Consider the following 22,983-nt stretch of genomic DNA (forward strand, 5'->3'; position numbering starts at 1 on the left):
CACTTTTGTGCGCAAAAAAACAACAAAAATAACGACTTTATTTCAACTATTCGTTTATTTCTCCCTCTGCGCGAGTCAGGTTACTAGTTTAATAGCGTAAGCTTCTGTTATTGTACGTCACACGCATCACACACACATGACCAGCGTCGGCCAATAGTGAGCCTACGTGTGACGTAGCTCTACGCAATCACACTACGTTAACTGACTTACAGGCTCATGGAGAAGGAAGTGAATAGTTGAAATAAAGTCGTTATTTTTGTTGTTTTTTTGCGCACAAAAGTGTTCTCGTCGTTTGATAAACTTAAGATTGAGCCCCTGTAGTCACTTGGACTATTTTAACGATGTCTTTAATGACTTTTCGGGGAAAGCAAGAGCCAGTCCCTCAAGAAGCCTACGGACTGTATGCAGGAGTGATCTTAATATCTTAAATATCTTAATTTGTGTTCCGAAGATGAACGAAGGTCTTACGGGGTTGAAACAACATGAGGGTGAGTAAATACTGACAGAATTTTCATTTTTGGGTGAACTAACCCTTTAATTTGTGTTCTAAAAAAATGTTAATTAAAAAAATCAATCAAAATTCAATCAATTAAAAAAAAATCTTAATTTGTGTTCTGAAGATGATTCTCTTTGTAGTAAATCATTTCATCCCTTAAAACTCATCTTTGATCACCAAAATTACATATTTCAACATTTTTGTGTGTGTGTGCGAAAATTTCTTCATGCCTTACAATAGCTTGCATGTAACGTACACCCTTGCCTCATTTAGTAAAGTGGGGCCAAAAAGTATTTAGTCAGCCACTGATTGTGCAATTTCTCCTACTTAGAATAACGATAGAGGTCTGTAAATTTTAAAAGACATACAGTACAAGACCACTGATAATCTCCATCGATCTGGGGCTACACGCAAGATCTCATCCTGTGGGGTCAAAATGATCATGAGAATGGTGAGCAAAAATCCCAGAACTACACGGAGGGACCTGATGAATGACCTGCAGTGAGCTGGGACCAAAGTAACAAAGGCTACCATAAGTAACACACTACACCGAGAGGGACTCTAATCCTGCAGTGCCAGATGTGTCCCGCTGCTTAAGCCAGTACATGTCAAGGCCCGTCTGAAGTTTGCCAGAGAGCATATGGATGATCCAGAAGAGGATTGGGAGAATATCATGTGGTCAGATGAAACCAAAATAGAACTTTTTGGTAAAAACTCAACTCGTCATGTTTGGAGGAAGAAGAATGCAGAGTTGCATCCCAAGAACACCATACCTACTGTGAAGCATGGGGGTGGAAACATCATACTTTGGGGCTGTTTTTCTGCAAAGGGGACAGGAAAACTGATCAGTGTTAACACTAGAACGGCCACAACGGTCATTTTGACCGTTTTGAATTTTATATCTACAATAACTTTGTTGAAAAAAAAAATAAAATCCTGCTGGTACCTGACTTTTCCTAAAATTGTCTGTATTTTCATTTAAAATGCTTTTCATATAAATTAAGTTACGTAAACGTAAGGCAAAACAAAAAAAATGAACATATTTACCTATTTCGGCCATAGACGGTCATATTGACCGCACTGAATTTTGCGGTATTTTTTTGTTAAATATCCCGCGGTTGATCGTGTTCTCTCTCAACTGTCAACAGAATGGTCCGTCCGGTCACCTCTGTAGCAGTGTTTGCCATATAATAATTTCTACATTAGTTGTTGATCAGAAATAAGCAAATAAAACCGGACTACAGTTATCTATAATTCGGATGCAGGGGAACAATCGGAGGTGGAGTGACAGCGACGTTTCCTGGGTGCAAGTTAACATTTCCTCCTCATCAGAGAGTGATTCAGAGTCAGAGTTCACATCAAGCAAAAAGAGACGGCTGCTATCATCAGACACGGCGGATCCAGATGTTCTATTTGTCGGATGATCCTGGTGAGCTCCGCTGCCCTGTCCTGCGCTGTTTGTTTTGCTGCATGGGCTGTTCACTAGTTCTGCGAGTCCTATTATTATAGCCTTGACCGCGTCGCAAATCGTCACTATCTAACATTTTCGTCATAGTCTTTGTCATTCAAACCTTGTTTTTATTTAGTTATCGTCTCGTTTTCGTCTTTGAAAAAATGTGGTTGACAAAAATAATTACGAAAATTATTCATCAACACTGTTTTGAATCTAACGGTCAAAATGACCGCTTGTGGCCGTTCTAGTAGTTTTGGAATTCTGGCACTTCTAGTGTTAAGGGAAGAATGAACGGGGCCATGTATCGTGAGATTTTAAGCCAAAACCTCTTTCCATCAGTGAGAGCCTTGAAGATGAAACGTGGCTGGATCTGCCAGCATGACAATGATCCCAAACACACCGCCCGGGTATCGAAGGAGTGGCTCCGTAAAAAGCATTTCAAAGTCCTGGAGAGGCCAAGCCAGTCTCCAGACCTCAACCCCATAGAAAATTTGTGGAGGGACAGCCCCGAAACATCACTGCTCTAGAGGAGATCTGCATGGAGGAATGGGCCAAAATACCAGCTACAGTGTGTGCAAACCTGGTGAAGACTTAACAGGAAACGTTTGACCTCTGTCATTGCCAACAAAGGTTATGTTACAAAGTATTGAGTTGAACTTTTGTTATTGACCAAATACTTATTTTCCACCATGATTTACAAATAAATTCTTTAAAAATGTGAATTCCTGGATTTTTTTTTTCTCATTTTGTCTCTCATAGTTGAAGTGTACCTACGATGAAAATGACAGACCTCTCTCGTCATTCTAAGTAGGAGAACTTGCACAATCATTGGCTGACTAAATACTTTTTGGCCCCACTGTATACGTGGTTCTATGAATATGCTAATTAGCTCCGCCTCCACACACTCACAGCAGCTCAGCGATCCACTCGCTTTCTCAACTTACTGAGGTAAACTCTGCACAATGGTATCGTTCTTCACAACCTCGGACACATAACGATAATTAATATGATTAGCCTTTTGCTTGACTGTGTTAAACAGCTATGTGTTGCTAATGTTATACAAACTATGTTCCTGTTCTCAGATCATCAGAAATGCTTTGAACCACTCAAGAACGTCAGTGGAGAAAGGCATATAGTTCATCATAACATTGTAATATACATCATACACCCGCTATATTGCTAAATCTACCCGATTTTTCATATCAACATAAAACTATAGCGGGATAACCTAGTTTGTTGTTATTGATATGCTAAAGCCATCCGGCACGTTGATCTGATTGGTTACAAGGTAGTTTGTGACGTCAGAAACACCAGCGATTTTAACCCATGTTTTTGAGACTGTCTTTGGTTCACTGGAGTTTTAAGAAGAAAATACTCAGCAATATAGTGTTAACTTATGAATTTACACATTAAACCCCATATAGACACATAGACAACATTAAAAGCTGGATTTATTACCACAGGGGGACTTTAAAGTTTTGAAACTTATCCTTTAGGTGTTTAATCAACCCGGTCTCATCCCAAGACGTCATATAACTGACGTTTTGGGACGTCTTTTGACCATACGTCAATATTTGCCTTTTTAGGGCCCCCTTAAACGTCGGTAGATGAGGTTATGGGATCCTAACTCTACCCCAGACCTAAACCTAACCCTAAACCTAACCCGTCACCTAACTGACGTTAAAGGTAAAGCGTCAGTTGTATGACGGCCCGGGATCGCCATCTACCGACGTTTAAGGGGGTCCTAAAAAGGCGGATATTGACGTATGGTCAAAATACGTCCCAAAACGTCAGTTATATGACTTTTTGGGATGAGACTGTGTTAGTTTAATCAGATCCCTAACCCTAAATATAAGCAACATCTCTAATTAAATGAACCACAAAATGAACAAAAATCCCATTTTAAGTAGATCTTGTAACCTCTGCTAATGAAGTGCATCAAAACTCAACAGTATTCTCCCTGTGAATCGTCAGCCGTGTTGTGTCATTCCTAATCTCTCTCCTCCCGCTCTCATTAGCAGCTTGTTTTGTGTGATCTTCTTTGTTTCTCAGGCCCCGTGGGACGAGCACAACACTCATTCTGTGAGTGTTATGTTACTCTGTGAATGTTTTCTACCTGTTAACAAACTCCTCGATGAGTATCCGGTGAGAATAACCCTGCCGGCGGATGTTGACAGTCTCTAGGATGCCGGTGTAACGCAGCTGAACCATCACGCGCTCCTTATTGAATCGCAGAGCCTGGCGGTCATCATTGGGTTTGATACAGCGGACGAAATGAGGTGTGCCGACCACCATCTTAGACAGCAGGTCCATGAGAGAGTACTGAAAGAGAAGATGTGTACAAACACACATACACACATTTGGTTTTCGTGTTAGACATAATGATTTTTATATAGTACAAATGGTATATTCTATCCCCTAACCCTGACTCTAAACACAACTCTCACAGAAAACTCTGTGATTTAGTATGATTTAGAAGCCTCATGGGGCCCAAAAATGTCTCTACAAGGACTAAGATTTCTGGTATTGCCACCCAATAATAAAAATTATGTCATTAATTACTCATTCTCATGTCGTTCCAAACCTGTAATATTTTCGTTTATCTTCGTTACACAATTTAAGACCTTTTTGAAACTTTTTCATTTCTGTTCCTCCGTTGACAGCAATGCAATTACCACTTCATAAAGTTCATAAAAGAGATAAAAACGAACCCATCTGAATTGAACAGTTATGCAATGATAAACAGATTGAATTTAGGCTTATTGACATATTAACACTGATCAGCGAACATTAACAGAAGCTCAAGCGAACCTACTTGATGCGCGAGAACAAATCTCATTGGTTCTTGCTGAAGATCAAACGAGCTGCGTAACATGAGAATGAACCTCATTGGTTCTTGAGCTTCAGTTTACCACAACTGATGTGTGAGTTGATGAAGTTGAGTTTATATGTGAATAAAAGCCTAACCCTAACCCTAAATTAAATCTGTTTATCATATAAAGTGATCGTGTCTCTTCAGAAATTGTGGACTAAAGCTCTCAATTCATATGGATTTGTTTTAGTATACTTTTGAGTTATGGCTCACTGTGTACAGTCCCTAGTACAGTACCTACTGTAGGTTCAAAGCGAGTCGTACGGACACGACAATGTGACGTGTAAACACTGCAGACCACTGACTGGTAAGAGAGAATCGTCACTACCAGTGTCATTGAAATTTGTGACACGAGACACTAAAATTGCTAGATTTAAATTTAAATTTAAGCCACTGCAGTATCATTTGTTCGCAACTTTTTTGAACGACTTGCTTTAAACGACACATCGCACGCAAGAAATGGCCAGCCCGTTCTCATCCTTTAACGTCACATAGAACGCTATATGCAAAAACGGCGCTATACTACGCACATGGCACCCTTTATCGTTAATATAACACGCGAACCCAAGACGTCATAAATCCTTTAGCGTGAATATGACACGCAGACCCTACCCCACACCTAAACTTAACCCTCACAGCGCGTTATATTAACAATAACGGGTGCCATGTGCGTAGTATAGCGCCGTTTTTGCATATGGCGTTCTATATGACGTTAAAGGACGAGAATGCGTTGAAATGGCTGTATCGTGGTCAGTAGACGAGGTGTAGACATCTCTCTCGCTGGTAGCCGATGAGCAGCAGTAAAGACGGCGCAACTATGATGATCAGTCTATAATCTCACCCACTTTGAAGCAGTGGAAAAGCAAACCGAGCCAAAGTAAAGTGAGTAAAGCCTATAGTTGTAATTGCGTAGCTGTCAATCAAGGGACAGAAATCTCTTAAGCCAAGTTCACACTACAGGATTTTAAGCCCGATTCAAGCCCGATTTGCAAATCGTTGAGCTCGCTGACACGTCAGGGTGTTATCGCGTGCAAATCGCGGGGGATTAGGGGGCGATGAACGCTTGCCAATCTGTTAGTATGAAAGAGCCAACGACGCATCGAAGATGCTCTCAGACGCGTCCCAGAGCCCAGAAAAATATCTAGCATGCTAGATATCCAGAGCCGTCGCGCGACTCAACCTCAGTGATGTCATGAGCTACAGCCAATCATAGCAAGGCATGGGTTGAGGTCACCGGGTAAATCTTATTTTTTCTTTTTTTGCATTTTTTTCTCAGAGCAAATCATCATGCAAATGTAACGGAGGCCAGCTAGTAGTTGCTGCAGTCTTTAGCCTCCTTGTTAGAGCGCCCAACTCTCACGCCGGAGACGCGGGTTCGAGGCCCGCTCGGAGCGGGTCGAGTAGGACCCGGGTGTAGGGGTTACACAAACACAGTGTTCAGCACTAGTTTCTGTCTGATGTCCATATTCTTGTGTTGTGTTCTTCTCTTTTTTGCTGGGTATTGACGCACATGCTGTTTTGCGTCATTTCTGGCAGTGTTGTAGTCGAGACCACCTCACTCGAGTCCGAGTCGAGACCGAGACCAGAGAGAGTCGAGTCCGAGTCAAGACCGACTCCATAGAGAGTCAAGTCCGAGTCGAGTCCGAGACCAGAGACGGTCGAGTCCGAGTCGAGGCCGAGACCAGAGTTGAAAAAATATGATCAGTTTAGGGTAAAAAGGCCACATAGTAGGTGGTGTTGAAAGTAATTTTATTGCAATTTGTCATGCGCAGTTGCGCACTAGAAAATCACCAATCGCTGGGCGTGTCAATCAATTTAAAGAAATATTTTATTAACATACATTAATAATCATTAAAAATATTTTTGAATTGAACTCGAGTGGACTCGGGAATAAGTCCGAGTCCTAAAAAAAAAATGTTCGAGTACGAGTCAATTCCGAGTCCAAATGCACACGAGTCCATGACAAGACCAAGACCATTAAAATATAGAGTCTGAGACGAGTCCGAGTCTCGAGTACAACAACACTGATTTCTGGTTCGTTTTATTGCGTGGTTTTTCGTGGTTCGTAGACAAGATAGAATCGTTGGGTGACAGAGTTGTTGTAAACTCGTTATTTATTTGATTATTTTCAGGATTTAGACCGTAACATAGTACTGAAACAGCTGACAAATGATTTGCTCTTATCATCCGATCGTGGTTGTATCTCTATGTAGTGCGTTGTCAACTCGTGTAGTGCGTTACCTCCTGTTGTTGATCAATCACGTTGTGTTGTGTGAACAGCTAAACAACTTTGATTTCACAGAGAGCAAGTCAAGTAATGTGAACCACACAGTTCAGCCCAACGTTTTAAAATCATGTAGTGTGAACAAGGCTTTAGGCCGTGTGTCCACCGAAGCGTTTTTAGCCAGCTGAAAACGCTAGACGCTCTGCTGAAGATGCCGTGCTTTGGGCGTTTGAGAGCGTTTTGGTAGCGCAGCCTTTTTTCCGTTGAGACGTTTCGTTGCTATGATACAGAATATCCGCAGCAGTTGAATGTTGTGACAGTTGGTCGGTGTGGTATTAGTCCCGCCCCTCCTCCACTGTGATTGGACGGCTGGGTAAAAAGTGACAGTGATGAGCGCTGCGTTTTATCCAAAGTTGAAAATTTTTCAACTCCCAGCGACCAGTAAAAACGCTGGGCGCTCGGCGCTTCAGCGTGAAAAAAAAACGCTCAGTGCCTCGGTACGCTCGTGGCGTTTAAAAAACGCGGCGCTCCCATTGAAAACAATTGAAAACATACGCCAGGCGCGTGGAAAAACGCTTTGGTGGACACACGGCCTTAGACTTCATCAAAAAGATCTTCATTTGTGTCTCGAACATGGATGAAAGTCTTACGGGTTTGGAACGACATGAGGGTGAGTAATTGATGACAGAACTGTAACTTTTGGGTGATCTATCCCTTTAAAACAGAATGATAACATAGAAAACATAATGTGATGTGCAGAGGATTCACCCTGAAATAAGACGCCACAGTCTGTCTCCGCATGTTAGTGGTTTCCTCAGGGTGACGCATCATTTCCATTGTGTCCACCTAAACACACATAAACACACTTACTGTAGCTTAGCCTCACCAATTTACAAGTACACAGAACTGGTCACATAGAACAACATCCACTTCAGCACTAGGATGAATTTTCGTTAACACTTTCAAATTAAAATAAGGTTTCCTTAAAAAGAGGAGCAGCCATATAACGTTACTCCAACGTTAATCCAACATCTTGATCCAAGTAACGATCCCTGAGCACGATTGGTTTAATACTGCAAAGATGTTCTTTGATAATGAACTTCACACTTTCAACTGTTCCTAACAAGGACAAGATATGATGTGTATAACAGCCGTCTCTACAACAGACCTCATGAATTTATCAAGGTGATGCATAATTTAGAGCAGGTCTATACCAGCAAAGTGTGTCTTAATATTCTATTTCATCTGAGTGTGCGTGGAGGCAGGTGTGTGTGATCTTTATGAAAAACGTCTGAGAAACTGAAGGGTTGGACATGAACCCTGACTGAGAGACAATCGAACTAACCCAGTTTTTTTTAATAACACATCTGTCCCGCTTCTGCTACATGCAGGGCTTTCTCATCTGTGACTGAAACAGTTTAAAAGTATCTGCAATATTACCCGGAAACCAAATAATTGGGTTCTGTGCACTGGTGTCTAATTATATTTCTCGGATACAGCAGGTAGTCTGCAGGACTGTTTTAATCTTACCCGCAGAACAGAGAAAAAGGGAAATATAATTATCCAGGGTGTTCCTTCATGGGAACAGTAACCCAGAACTGAAGTTTGGACTGCCCAAATCCAGCTTTATGAAGTCTTCCATCTGACCAAGATCTAAACAAATGCAAACTTCACCTAGGCCTGACACAAACATTTATTTTGTGCTGATGATTAATTGTAAAAAAAAAAATAATTGTGATTACCAATTTAATTCGGTTTAGTCCTGTTTTGTTTCAGGCCCAATATATAATTATTGAATTACTTGAATATAATAATATAAATAATATGGTGCATATGATACATTTTAATGCAGTAATATAATATAATATAATATAATATAATATAATATAATATAATATAATATAATATAATACAATATAATATAATATAATATAATATAATATAATATAATATAATATAATATAATATAATATAATATAATATAATATAATATAATATAATATAATATAATATAATATAATAATAACCTGGAAAACCTAAAACTGGAGACATGATATTACGTATTTGACGGCATTTCTTTCAGCCTAAATTTCCCTTACTTGAATAAAACATGATAAAAATTATTGTGGTCGAAAATAATTAGGATTAGATCAAAAATCCACCTAACTTCACCTAGGCCTGTCACAATCATTCATTTTGTGCTGATGATTAATTGTAAAAAAAAATGTATTGTGATTACCAATTTAATTCTGTTTAGTCCTGTTTTGTTTCAGGCCCAATATATAATTATTTATAATATATATAATTTATTTTATTTAATGCAGTAATATAATATAATATAATATAATATAATATAATATAATATAATATAATATAATATAATATAATATAATATAATATAATAACCTGGAAAACCTTAAACTGGAGACTGGAGAACTGGATATATTGCACATTTGAAGGCATCTCTTTCAGCCTAAATTTCCCTTACTTGAATAAAACGTGATAAAAATTATTGTGGTCTAAAATAATTAGGATTAGATCAAAAATCCACACTCAGATAATTCATAAATTAATCGAGACAGGCCTAACATGGTAGACCCACGGACCCTTGTATCTCCCACTAATAAGACCATCTCTGTTTATTCTTGTCATAGAAACGCATAATTCCCAGACCGAGGATGTGAACAGCTTCAGATAGAACGTCCCAACACTATCTCACGACCAATTCGTACGAATTCGACGCATGATTAAAAAGTGGCTAATTCGTACTAATTCGTACGACCTCACTCGTACTAATTCGTACGATTTGTCTAAACCCACGTGATGGTTAGGTTTAGGGGCGGGGTAAGGGGTAGGTCATTCGTACGAATTCATACGAATTGGCCAATTCGTAAAATATGTACGATTTAGCAAAATCGTATTAATTCGTACGAGTGAGGTCGTATGAATTGTTACGAATTAGCCACTTTTTAATCATTCGTCGAATTCGTACGACTTGGTCGTGAGATTGGGTTGAACATCCACGTGTTATCATGGTAGTTATGATATAGGCATGAATGCAGCATACAGTATATGTTTCTATTGCTATATATCTGGGGAAGAAACAATCTGATTGCATAGAGCATTTGATTGGACCAAAATCTATACTGAAACATAAGAGTAATTCAAAAAGTGTAAATGTAAAATGCATATATGTAAAAGTGAATTTTGTAATATTTTAGGTGTACGTTAGCCTTAAATGTTTTCAAAGCATGAGAAATGAACTAAAAGCTTCACAATTAAAAAGAGATAGAGAGAGAGAGAAATATTATGATTATTCAAACCTTCATTAACATTATAAGTGGACTTAAAAAGGATAGGATGTGAACGCTTTAGAGCTGCTTCTCAAAACATTGATTCATAGTCTCAGGATTATTTAAAATTAAAAAAAAAAAAAATTATAGGTTTAGATAGATTTTCGTACATTGGCTCAAAGAAAAACAAAACAAAATGAAAATAAAGTAGTGGAAATTACATCCGAAAATATGAAGATGGATATGAAGAAATTCTTACCTTTAGCAGGTATTTAGGAGACTGAGAGGAGAAAGGATAGTTATAGATCAAAAGTTCAGAACAGTGAAGAACAGGGGGCTTTTTCAATGAAAACAAGAGTTCAGAAGTTCAGGAGCAAAATAATTACATCACAAGCCTCATTGGGTGTAATATATCCATTCAGATTGTGTAGTTGATGCAAAGGTATTTTACATGTTAACACATCTTTAACACAAAACAATATATTAAAGTCTAATATCATGACTAAGCTTTGATTTAACAACAAACCTGCAGAATATTGAAAAGATAAAACTGGCCAAAAATTAGAAAAGTAACTAAAATATGTGTTGTGTAATAAAAGTATAGAAAAAAAACAGAATCCTTTTATGATGAACATCTGAATGTGCAGAAGACAGTGTAATCTCAGACCTTATTCCTCCCGCTGCTCAGTTGTGGAGGCAGAGATCTGGACGCTGCTGTCACTCTTGCCCTGGATGTGGCTAGGTTTCCTGCTCAGCAAAGAGGAAACACAGATCAGTGACACGTCAATCTTCCATCTGAAGCATGAATGAATAAAACAATATTGTGGTGTTGTGCTCTGGGCTCGCAACCCAATGCATGTTTAAACCCTGGAGAAGATCAGGACCGGTGTTCTGACAATTCATGCTACCCATCGAGATTTGCTACTTAGCGGTTATGCGCATTTTACAAAAGGTACATTTTCCTGTTATAATATATAATTTCCCTTTAAAAAATGCTTACTACCATATGAATATTTGTACGGCCAGCCAGCTGAAAAAGAATAACTGAAATTTTCAGTTACTATGAGGAAAGGTGTACTTTGACAAGTCAAAGATGAATATTTTATGATCATTTTTACTTTTCACACCGTTTTAAAAGTAAAAATAGTCGTCTACAGTATACAGTAGCTACTCATAACTTGGAATTGTATTATAATTGTATTTCATACGACTTTAATCGGCATTCTGTGATCAATTCGCGCTACGGTAGCATTTTTCGACAAGGCAGCAAAAAGCGACAGAACACCGGACTACAAAGACTGCGATCTAGATCAAGATTGCTCTACCCTCAACCAAAGTGTCTGCATTTATTGCTTTCATAATCATATTTTTTTTCTCCTGATGACTGGTGAATAATACCAACATTTTTCAATAACAGTAATGCCTTTTACTGGTAATGCCAGTAAGGCATCTTTCTAATGCCTTTCGCTCAATAACAAAATAAAATAACTCGGACCTCTAGTCAATTAAACTAGTGTAATTGCGTAGAGCTACGTCAAACGTAGGCTCACTATTGACCGTCGCTGGTCATGTGTGTGATGCGTGTTGACGTACAACAACAGATCATACGCTATTAAACTCGAGGCCCAGAGAGAAGGAAATGAATAGTTGAAATAAAGTCGTTACTTTTGTTGTTTTTTTGTGCATAAAGTGTTCTCGTCGCTTGATAAACTTAAGGTTGAGCTGTAGTCACTTGGACTATTTTAACGATGTCTTTAATAACTTTTCGAGGTCGGCAAGTTTCAATCCCTCAAGAAGCCTATGGACTAGTATGTAGGACTGATCCAGCTCTCAGATTTGATCAAAAATATCTTAATTTGTGTTCCGAAGATGAACAAAGGTCTTACGGAGTTGGAACAATATTAGGGTGAGTAAATACTGACATCATTTTCATTTTTGGGTGAACTATCCCTTAAAACAAAACAAAAAATGGAATTACTACCCCTAAAACTATCCCTTAGAACAAAAACAAAAAATGGAACTACAATGGAATAATCTTTCGGAATTACAACAACATTTTCTACAATAAAGCAGCTCACTTAGTGTGTTCATGCTTTTTGTTTTCGTCATCAAAGAAGGCGGAGCTTCAGAGAACACCTATTAATCGCCACTGACCAATGCTAGTTCGAAGCGGTTTAGCAGCCAGAGCAAACTTTTCCGGAAAGTTCGCTTTGACAAGTTGTTTCGAGTTCCTGAAACTAATACAAAACAAACTTTATTTTGTTTGAAACGACATCACACCAGTTTGTTCTTTGATTTCGCTTGAACTAAATCGGGGCCTTAACTTGTATGGCTGTGGTCCCGACAATGTGCTCACAACCACATTAATACAACCACATTAAAACCATAGACAATACCAGAAAAATAACTAAGGAAACAAGTACAGGGAGAGTTAATTAACCAGATCAGAAACAGGTGCGAGATTAATCAGAAACTAATGACCAATGATCACAGGCAAAATGGGAGCAGGGAAAACTAAACCAAAACATGATGAAACTAAACAGACATTCTTTAACGGTTTGCCTGGAAACAAAGATGCCCTGACGCCAAACCCCCTCATAGAAGAAGAAAGCCGTCGTGTTTAACGTCGTGTTACTAAAATAACAGCAACAAGAAAATAGTAGATAAGAAAGAAACTGATCATATCGATGTGGATTTGAGCTTCTTGTAATAAAAACATCTTGACAATATAACATAATATTAATAAAATGACAAATGACACAGTCATACACTTCCATTATTATAATGGGTCATTCTAATAAAGCTGCAGCCTTCAAAAAACAACACAAGAGTCTTTGCCTTTCTCGACCGGCAAAGTGCCACCACATTGTAGACCTACAATAACCTTCATTTACCCAGTAATTTAACTGCGTCAGTGTGAAAAAAGAAATAAATACAAAGTTACAAAGTCTAGATGGCGCAGCCTGATAACTCCTCAACCCCTTAGTGATCACATTGATCAGCAGCCAATGAGCTTTCTGCTCAGCATTCAAATACTTGGCATTGTTTGCTGTTAGCAGCCTGTAGGGCGCTTTCAGAAACCCACCTTCCCCAGCTCCACCTGTATAGATCTGCTATGAAGGTTATTTAATGTACACTCACCTAAAGGATTATTAGGAACACCATAGTAATACTGTTTTTGACCTCCTTTCGCCTTCAGAACTGCTTTAATTTTAGGTGGCATTGATTCAACAAGGTGCTGAAAGCATTCTTTAGCAATGTTGGCCCATATTGATAGGATAGCATCTTGCAGTTGATGGAGATTTGTGGGATGCACATCCAGGGCACGAAGCTCCCGTTCCACCACATCCCAAAGATGCTCTACTGGGTTGAGATCTGGTGACTGTGGGGCCATTTTAGTACAGTGAACTCATTGTCATGTTCAAGAAACCACTTTGAAATGATTCGGGCTTTGTGACATGGTGCATTATCCTGCTGGAAGTAGCCATCAGAGGATGGGGACATGGTGGTCATAAAGGGATGGACATGGTCAGAAACAATGCTCAGGTAGGCCGTAGCATTTAAATGATGCCCAATTGGCACTAAGGGGCCTAAAGTGTGCCAAGAAAACATCCCCCACACCATTACACCACCACCACCAGCCTGCACAGTGGTAACAAGGCATGATGGATCCATGTTCTCGTTCTGTTTACGCCAAATTCTGACTCTACCATCTGAATGTCTCAACAGAAATTGATACTCATCAGACCAGGCAACATTTTTCCAGTCTTCAACTGTCCAATATTGGTGAGCTCTTGCAAATTGTAGCCTCTTTTTCCTATTTGTGGTGGAGATGAGTGGTACCCGGTGGGTTCTTCTGCTGTTGTAGCCCATCAGCCTCAAGGTTGTGCGTGTTGTGGCTTCACAAATGCTTTGCTGCATACCTCGGTTGTAACGAGTGGTTATTTCAGTCAAAGTTGCTCTTCTATGAGCTTGAATCAGTCGGCCCATTCTCCTCTGACCTCTAGCATCAACAAGGCATTTTCGCTCACAGGACTGCCGCACACTGGATGCTTTTCCCTTTTCACACCATTCTTTGTAAACCCTAGAAATGGTTGTGCATAAAAATCCCAGTAACTGAGCAGATTGTAAAATACTCAGACCGGCAACCATGCCACGCTAAAAATTGCTTAAATCCCCTTTCTTTCCCATTCTGACATTCAGTTTGGAGTTCAGGAGATTGTCTTGACCAGGACCACACCCCTAAATGCATTGAAGCAACTGCCATGTGATTGGTTGATTAGATAATTGCATTCATGAGAAATTGAACAGGTGCTCCTAATAATCCTTTAGGTGAGTGTATGTTATAAGTGAAGCAGCAGAATTGACAGTAGCTGTCCTTACGTGCTCTGCAGCAGCAATAATCAACAGATACAAATAACATTTTCCATGCCAATCTCTCAGAGAGTTGTCATGACAGAAATAAACGTAAAACATACTCCCTTTAAGTGCACTTTTAACAGACAGCCTCAAAGGAGCTGTGTTGACCTTGTGACCTACGCACAGTCTAATATCCAAGTGCTGAAAGTATTCAGGATCAGAGTGAGGCATCACTGTCTATCATCCCTCTTTCTCGCTATGGTTAATACACTCTCTTCCTGCTTCCTCTTAAACACACGCACACACACACACGTCTTTGGGATATGAAACCCCACTGTTGCATATGCAGCACCGTCTGAGCTTTTCAAAAGTTTCTGCACAAGATGTCCAAATGTTTTCCCTGGCTGGGTCTTCAGAGACTCTGATTAATGGTACTGAAGGAGCCTTTGAAGCCGGATTGGTGACATCAAAGTGCTAATCCATGGGTGGCAGGAGTTTTATAATGAGTGGGAAGCATTTTAGCACGTTTCAAAGGCTCCGGCGCATGAATAAACAATGGCAGCGCAGATGTGCCACACACCTTTAGAAAAATACCCACCGCAGAAACAGCGAGCGGATCGCAACTCTAGCTGCAGCGCTTTAGTGTGTGTGTGTGAAGTCTGAAGGAATCTAGGGAAATGAAACATCTGTTGTTCTTGTAGTAAGCGCCCCAGTAATACAGCAGATGACAGATTAGAAAGGGTCACAGGCTGAAACAAACAAACGATAAGTCAAGAAAACAATTATCGTTTTTCTTCCCGTCGCCACACTTGTTTCGTAATGACCGTCTCGTGTGAATAAGCACGCATGGTTCCCTGCGTTCAGAGCAGATCATGTTTAATTGCTCTATTTGTCAAGGATTAATTGAGTTGTTTCAGATCTAACCATAGCTCAGGAATCCCACGCTCCCTCCAATGGGATTACAAGTGTAGGCTGCTGGTTAATGTTGTCTCTGCTGTAGTCAAAACACTGACACAGCACTGGGAACGGGCGTAACGCTTCTCCACTGACGGGGTTCTGGCGCTGGATCCGGCGCTCGGTCTCGTCCCGGGTATTTCCAAAAGGAAAAACCGGCTCAAATCAAGAGTCGATTGTTTCATGCTGCACATCTCCACCAACATTATTTTCCCTGTTCATTTGAAATAAGTTTATTTTATGAATACTGATTGGTATACAGTTTTATTCATTAGATATTTGCTTAAAATAATTGACAATTATATCAAAAGCGACTTGTGATAGCATTAAGATGCTGAATCAACTTATTCTGAATGCATAGCCTAGTTGATATAAAGAATTGGATGACTAGTAATCCTATAACTTCATTCTGAAAAAAAAAAACAGATGAAGAGTTCAGATGCAAAAGCCTCTAAGTGCCATTTGAAATTTTCTTCTAAAATGACCATTTTTATCAAGCTTGTATATTTAAGTTCAGTAATTTCACTTAAATGACAATGAAGATTACCTATTAATTGTCATTTAAGTGAAATTACTGAACTTAAATATACAAGCTTGATAAAAATGGTCATTTTAGAAGAAAATTTCAAATGGCATTTAGAGGCTTTTGCATCTGAACTCTTCAGATATTCTAATCATTGGACCAAAAACGCAATTAGATGCAGACAGAACACAGTTTTGCTGTTTGGTGTTTTGGTCTAGAGATGTACACTGTAAAAAATGATTGTGATTTTAACAGTAAAAGACTGTAAAAATGCTACGGTGAAAAACTGTTAATTGGTTAACGGAACCTTTCCTTACTATATACGGTAAATAACTGTGATAGATCTTATGGTAAATTTCATGTAATTTTACTGTAAAATACTGTTAAATTTACAGTTTTTAAAGTGAAAATGAACAACTCATCGTATATTTTACAGTGAAAAAAAACGTAAATTGACATTCCCACAATTCCCTGCGTGACACTCCACACTTGATGTATTTTTGTTGAAATAACTTGTTTCTTAGTCTTTTTCTAATCAGTTAGGTACATTAGGGTTTTATGTGAAATTTAATGTTGTTAAATTAATGTTTATTGCCTTTTTAAAATTTCATGTGTGTTACCATGATGGTGTTTAATTTTTGAGTGAATGAGACTGTGCCGCTTCTATATATTAATATCAAGTTTCTTGTGAAAGAGCTAAATGTGATGAGTTTCATATGAAACTCTTATTACTGCTGTGATTGATGGATGTCAGTATATTACAATGGTATAAAACAGATAATAACACTTCAAATGGTCGTATCAGAAAATTAAATACGGTTTATTTCCATAAATTTTAAGTTAAGCCTGTAAATTCTTGCTACAGTATTTTATACGGTAAATTTCTGGCAACCACAGCTGCTGGTATTTTACTGTAAATTGAACACATTTTTTTTTACAGTGTATTTTTAAAGGTTGAGATGTGTGAGATGCTGCAAAAGAGGCGAGACGCAAACGCAATGGTCGTACATGTCCGTATAGCACAGGTTTACAAAGAAAATAGTGCATTGAAATGGCAAAACGCGTTGAAATGTGAGAACTGCCCCTAATAGTCTTTGTCGCCGTTTTAGGATTAGAAGCCTGGGTGTGCTCAATCTTTCAGACCAATCTTTCATTTGAATGTCACATTTCTAACATCTGTAAAGCCACATGTTTCTTTAAAATATATGTAAATTATGACACGCTCTCAATGACAAATGCAGAAAAGCTAGTTCAAGTGTTTATGACTTCAAGGCTGGATTATTGTAAATATCTACTAGGGGGGGTTGCCCTGCACGCTTAATAAACAAACTCCAGCTAAATATTCAGCAATATCATTGATCTGACTGTACTGACACTGTTGAATGAGAACTAAATGAAACACATTAAACCTGCTAAATAGTCGGATCGCTCTTTCTGCTAAATGTACACCAGTTGTTCACACAAGCAACAGCTTACTGTCTTTTTATGGTGAAAGAGACACTCCACCCAAAAAATAAGAATTATCCAACACAGTCTCATCCCAAGTAGTCATATAACTGACGTCTTGGGACGTCTTTTGACCATACGTCAACATCCGCCCTTAAACGTCGGTTACATGACGATCCCGGGCCGTCATACAACTGACGCTTTACCTTTAACGTCGGTTAGGTTTAGGTCTGGGGTAGGGTTAGAATCCGATAACGTCATCTAACCGACGTTTAAGGGTACCCTAAAAAGGCAGATGTTGACGTATGGTTATATGATTATACGTCAGTTATATGACGTCTTGGGATGAGACTGCGCTGAATTATCTCACCAGTATTGATTTCTTTCTTCAGATGAACACAAAAAAATGATTTTCAGAAAAATAATCCATCTTTGTGAGTCCATATAATCCCAGTGCACAGTAACCCAAAAGTGGACGCTATAAAAACCACACAAAATGAACGCAACGGTAATCCATACACACCAATTGATCGATCAATGAAGCAAAATGCTGTGTGTAGAGAAATACTAATACTTTAAACTTTTTAAAACCTAGCCAAGTATCAAACGCAGTTCTCGCTCAACGTAAACGTATATATGCGTTCATCTGAAAAAAGAAAGGCGTATATCTGGAACAGCATATGAGTCAATGATAAAATAATTTAAAGCAATACTTCACTTTGAAATTTATTTTTGACATGTTTTAGCTTACCTCAAGGGCATCCAAGATGTAGGTGTCTTTGTTTCTGCAGTAGTTTCAATTTTGATATTTTTAGGTCAAACCGTTGTTGTCTGTCAGTCATATAATTGAGGTCTATGGTCACCACCTCAAATAGCATGCACAGAGAAGTCCAGATTAAACATGATTTATTGACTCATAAATGTAAGTACACATTGATGGCCTAAGACACGAAACAAGCGATTTGTGTGAGAAAACGAACAGTATTTATATCGTTTTTACCCCTTGTTACCACAGCCACGTCCAAGTGATCTGAGGGCGAGGGCGCTTCTGTCTGTGCTCGTTGCATTGATACACATTGATAACCGCTCGTTTCGTGTCTTAGGCCATCAATGTGCACTTACATTTACGAGTCATTAAATCATGTTTAATTTGGACTTCTCTGTGCATGCTCTTTGAGGTGGTGACCATAGACCTCCATTATATGACTGAAGGACAAGAACGGTTTGACCTAAAAATATCAAAATTGAAAATACTGTGGAAGAAAAGACACCAACATCTTGGATGCCCTTGAGGTAAGCTAAAACACACCAAAAATCAATTCCAAAGTGAACTACCCCAACAAGTAGCACCAAAATACAGGCAAACTCAACGATCAAAAATAACCTTTAAAGTCACAGCGTAACGGAAGTAGTGACAGATCTTTTCTTGCGACTTGTGACTAACATCCAAGTAAAACAGATTATCAAAAAAGAAAAAAAAATGAGTGTGGGGACTTGGTTCTGTCCATCAGATTTTAACTGAATGGACGCAATACTGAATGCAAGCTTGCTGAACAACTTTTTTATTTAAAAAAACCATACATGTGAATGAATTAGAATGAATAAGATCAATAACATTTTTGAAGTGATATAATTTCTCATCCCGAAAAAATAGTCCGAATTCTTAATAGGTCCTGATCACACATGATCTAAATGGTAAAACTATGCTTATATTCCGTCAAGTGACAATAGACAGTCATCAGCATCATTTATTTTTGATGGTGGAAGAGGGGTAAAAGAGACACTATAACTGGGATTATTGAGCGAGTCTCAGGTATCACTGGTCTAATTGCCGCGATAAAGTGTCTGTCAGGTCACATGACATCATGCTAAACACAAATGAAAGAACGTCTGTTTCGCTCAGCCTGTCATTTTTCCGAACCACTCTCTCTTTCTCTTCCTAGTACTGTCTGTCTGTCTGAGACGCTCTCCTCCTCCCTCTCTCTCATCTCTCAGTGCAGATTATTAAAGGACATTTGTCAAAATGAATTAGTGCAAGTGGAACAAGCATGCAATGCATAAGTGCATTTTCACGCTTTTCACACACACATCATGGTCTGATGAAGGGGATCTACCCTGAAGTCAGCTTAAAACGCACCTACGCACACTGACACACACATAGTGTCTGTGTCTCACACACACACACAGTGGAAAGGAGCAGTGTCTGTGTATGCAAATTAACTTTTTTGACACCCACATACCAGTTCATGACACGTCCACCTAATATTTGATTGTAAATTCCCAACTCCCCCTTTTCAACGGTCGTTTTCTAAACTATTTCCCCCAACTCAACCCCGAAGCACAACATAATTTTAACCCCGTCACAGCAAGCTTTCAATTCATATACTTATAATTTGAATAGATAACCGAGTAAATTCTTGTCGAATCACTCCTATTTGTGTGTCTTGTAACAAATCACACATTAGAAATGAAAAACATGACTAGCCTTTCATGTTTTGTGCAAAAATGCAAACAGCACACCTTACTAATCTCACCACAAAACATGAAATAAGAACATGGAAATAGAAACCTGGACAGAAAATAGAAAAGTGAACGCAAGCATCTCACTAATAGTGTGACGACACTTTGTAGGCCAAAACGCAGAAGCGAGTTGCATTTTAGCACTTCCGTTTCCATCGCCCCGAAGTCAATGGGTTTTTTAAATGGGATTTTGGTTAAATGGCTGAAATAAGGTCTGTGGTGATCACAACCTCAATTTTATTCTGTAACATATATACATCAGTATTACCCACTCATGATTTTGTTAAGCTGTTACGTGTCTTGAAAAAGGCAGTTGCTAACAAAATGCCCAAAAATGGGACTAAAGAGGCTATCGAAGAGATTAAAGGTCATCATCACCGAACATGTAAGCTCAGTCCGCTTTTATAGCATTGTGGTCGAGCGGGAAGTAAAGGCCAATTTATACTTCTGCGTCGAGGGTACGCCGTAGTGTACGGCGTTGGCAACGCACGTAGGCGACGCCGTTGTGAGCATTTATACTTCTGCGTTCAGGTCTTGGTTGCTCTGCAGTACTGCTCCGAAACGCTAGTTGGCGGCGGAGGGTTTTAATGTTCCACTGTGTTTAGATTCCTCACGGCTAGGTTACTACAAGCAATATTGACTGAAAGAGAGTGGATCATGTTGGAGTTGGAGCTTATTGAGGTGGAAAAACAGTTCACTTTAGTGAAATTACTAAAACTGAAAGGCAGAAATGAGAGAAGACGTCGGAGGAGATGGTACGTGTGGAAATTATAGACAGTGGTGGAAATGCGTGAGAAGTTACGTGCGGAAATGCGTAGGAGGAAATGCGATGCTACCAAGCCAACCAATCACCGATCTTGCGGTCCACGTTGTCGCGACGTGTAGTTACATTTTTGAAGAGGTGCGCGTCAGGCGACGGCGAAGGGTACGCGGCATGGGACGCGTCTGTGCGTATGCTACGCCGTACCTACTGCGCGCACCCTACGCAGAAGTATAAATTGGCCTTAAGCGGGTCAAGTTCAAATGATAAACACCTTTCTGTGATTTCAGTGATTGGCGTTGGGAGAGGATTTAAGCCTGCTTAAACCCCTACTCGTTTATTCGAAAGACATCCTGTGATTTTAATGACCACAGAGAATCAGGACCTCAGTTTATTGTCTCATCCGAAGGAATACAAAGCTAAATGTGACATATATTACAATGGATTTGTGAATCATGTTTTTAGACCTTGCTTTCGATTTTTCTGTAAAGTATAACACAGTCTCATCCCAAGAAGTCATATAACTGACGTCTTGGGACGTCTTTTGACCATACGTCAACATCCGCCTTTTTAGGGTACCCTTAAACGTCGGTTACCTGACGATCCCGGGCGTCGGTTAGGTTTAGGGGTAGGTTTAGGTCTGGGGTAGGGTTAGGATCCGTTAACGTCATCTAACCGACGTTTAAGGGTACCCTAAAAAGGCGGATGTTGACGTATGGTCACAAGACGTCCCGAGACGTCAGTTAAATGACGTCTTGGGATGAGACTGCGCTCTATAATTACACAGTTTAATAATATTTAATTGTGTTTAAATTTAATAAATTATAATTACACAATTAAATAAAAATAAATAAAATTGTAGAGTTGTCCTTCTCAGTAATAGTAGCATTCATCCATTTTACTTTTAGCATAAAGATGCCATTAAACCAAGCGGCAACATTCTAATCTAAACAATGAAGCCTACCCGGAAGTGCGAAAAACTGCAATACATCTAAAATCCGCTAGAGGGAGCTCCCAAAAGGGAGCAAATGTCCATAGACCCCATGTTAAAATGTCCGTTTTCATAACACAGTCTCATCCCAAGAAGTCATATAACTGACGTCTTGGGACGTCTTTTGACCATACGTCAACATCCGCCTTTTTAGGGTACCCTTAAACGTCGGTTACATGACGATACAACTAACGCTTTACTTTTAACGTCGGTTAGGTGACGGGGTAGGTTTAGGTCTGGGGTAGGGTTAGGATCCGATAACGTCATCTAACTGACGTTTGAGGGTACCCTAAAAAGGCGGATGTTGACGTATTGTCACAAGACCATCAGTTATATGACGTCTTGGGATGAGACTGCGCTGGTTTTCACAGCATAAATTCATATGTTTACAGCTTGGTCGCATGGACTTTTATTGTATTTTTGGATAAGTTCCGAGAGCCTGACAACTGTGAGGGGGGTGAATTTTTTTCTGTATGACAAATGTATGACAAATATGTATGACAAAATGTATGACAAATAAGGGCGGTTAACTTTGATTGACAGCTGATAACGGGCTGCGCCGAGTGAATTTGACGTCTCGGCCATGATCTGACACAACACTGTATCCTTTCTGAACATTTGTATTTTGGATTTCCCAAGATTTTCCAAGATGGCGCCACCCATACCCCCAATAAACAGCCTCAAACCCATTCCTCAGAAAGTCTATGGGTGACGTCACAGACGCTTTGTCCATATTTTTTACAAACGTATTTATGCTTTTTCTACATTATTTTGAAGATTTAATGTGAAAAGATATTTTTGGTTAAACGTTTTAAAGTTTGGTGTGTATGTACATTTTTTTACATAAAACTATGTGATTGATTAGTTACTTTTTAATTAAACAACAACCCTAATATAATGTGAGGCTGTTTTTATTCTATATAACCATTAAAATGCAATAGTGATGAATGCAGACACAGATATTCAGATAAAATTACATTTAACGATACCATTGTCGTGGTAAATATTCACTCAAACAATAGCAGTGTTGTAGTCGAGACCACCTCACTCAAGTCCGAGTCGACACCGAGACCAGAGAGAGTCGAGTCCGAG

At 39.2% G+C, this 22,983-nt stretch overlaps 1 protein-coding gene across 1 annotated transcript in view; it reads right to left on the bottom strand.

Annotated features, from left to right (window-relative positions):
- myo3b (myosin IIIB) overlaps positions 1-22,983 on the bottom strand; it is a 212,167-nt gene that overhangs the window by 101,477 nt on the left and 87,707 nt on the right. The window contains exons 25-28 of the mRNA XM_089132995.1: positions 11,006-11,085; positions 10,598-10,618; positions 7,814-7,891; positions 4,066-4,271 (exon numbers count right to left, since the gene is read on the bottom strand). Coding sequence (XP_088989121.1) covers positions 4,066-4,271; positions 7,814-7,891; positions 10,598-10,618; positions 11,006-11,085 — 385 coding nt within the window. The remainder of the gene's footprint in view (positions 1-4,065; positions 4,272-7,813; positions 7,892-10,597; positions 10,619-11,005; positions 11,086-22,983) is intronic.

Source organism: Pimephales promelas, chromosome 7 (assembly GCF_988280905.1).
Source record: "Pimephales promelas chromosome 7, fPimPro1.hap1.1, whole genome shotgun sequence".
NCBI lineage: Eukaryota > Metazoa > Chordata > Actinopteri > Cypriniformes > Leuciscidae > Pimephales > Pimephales promelas.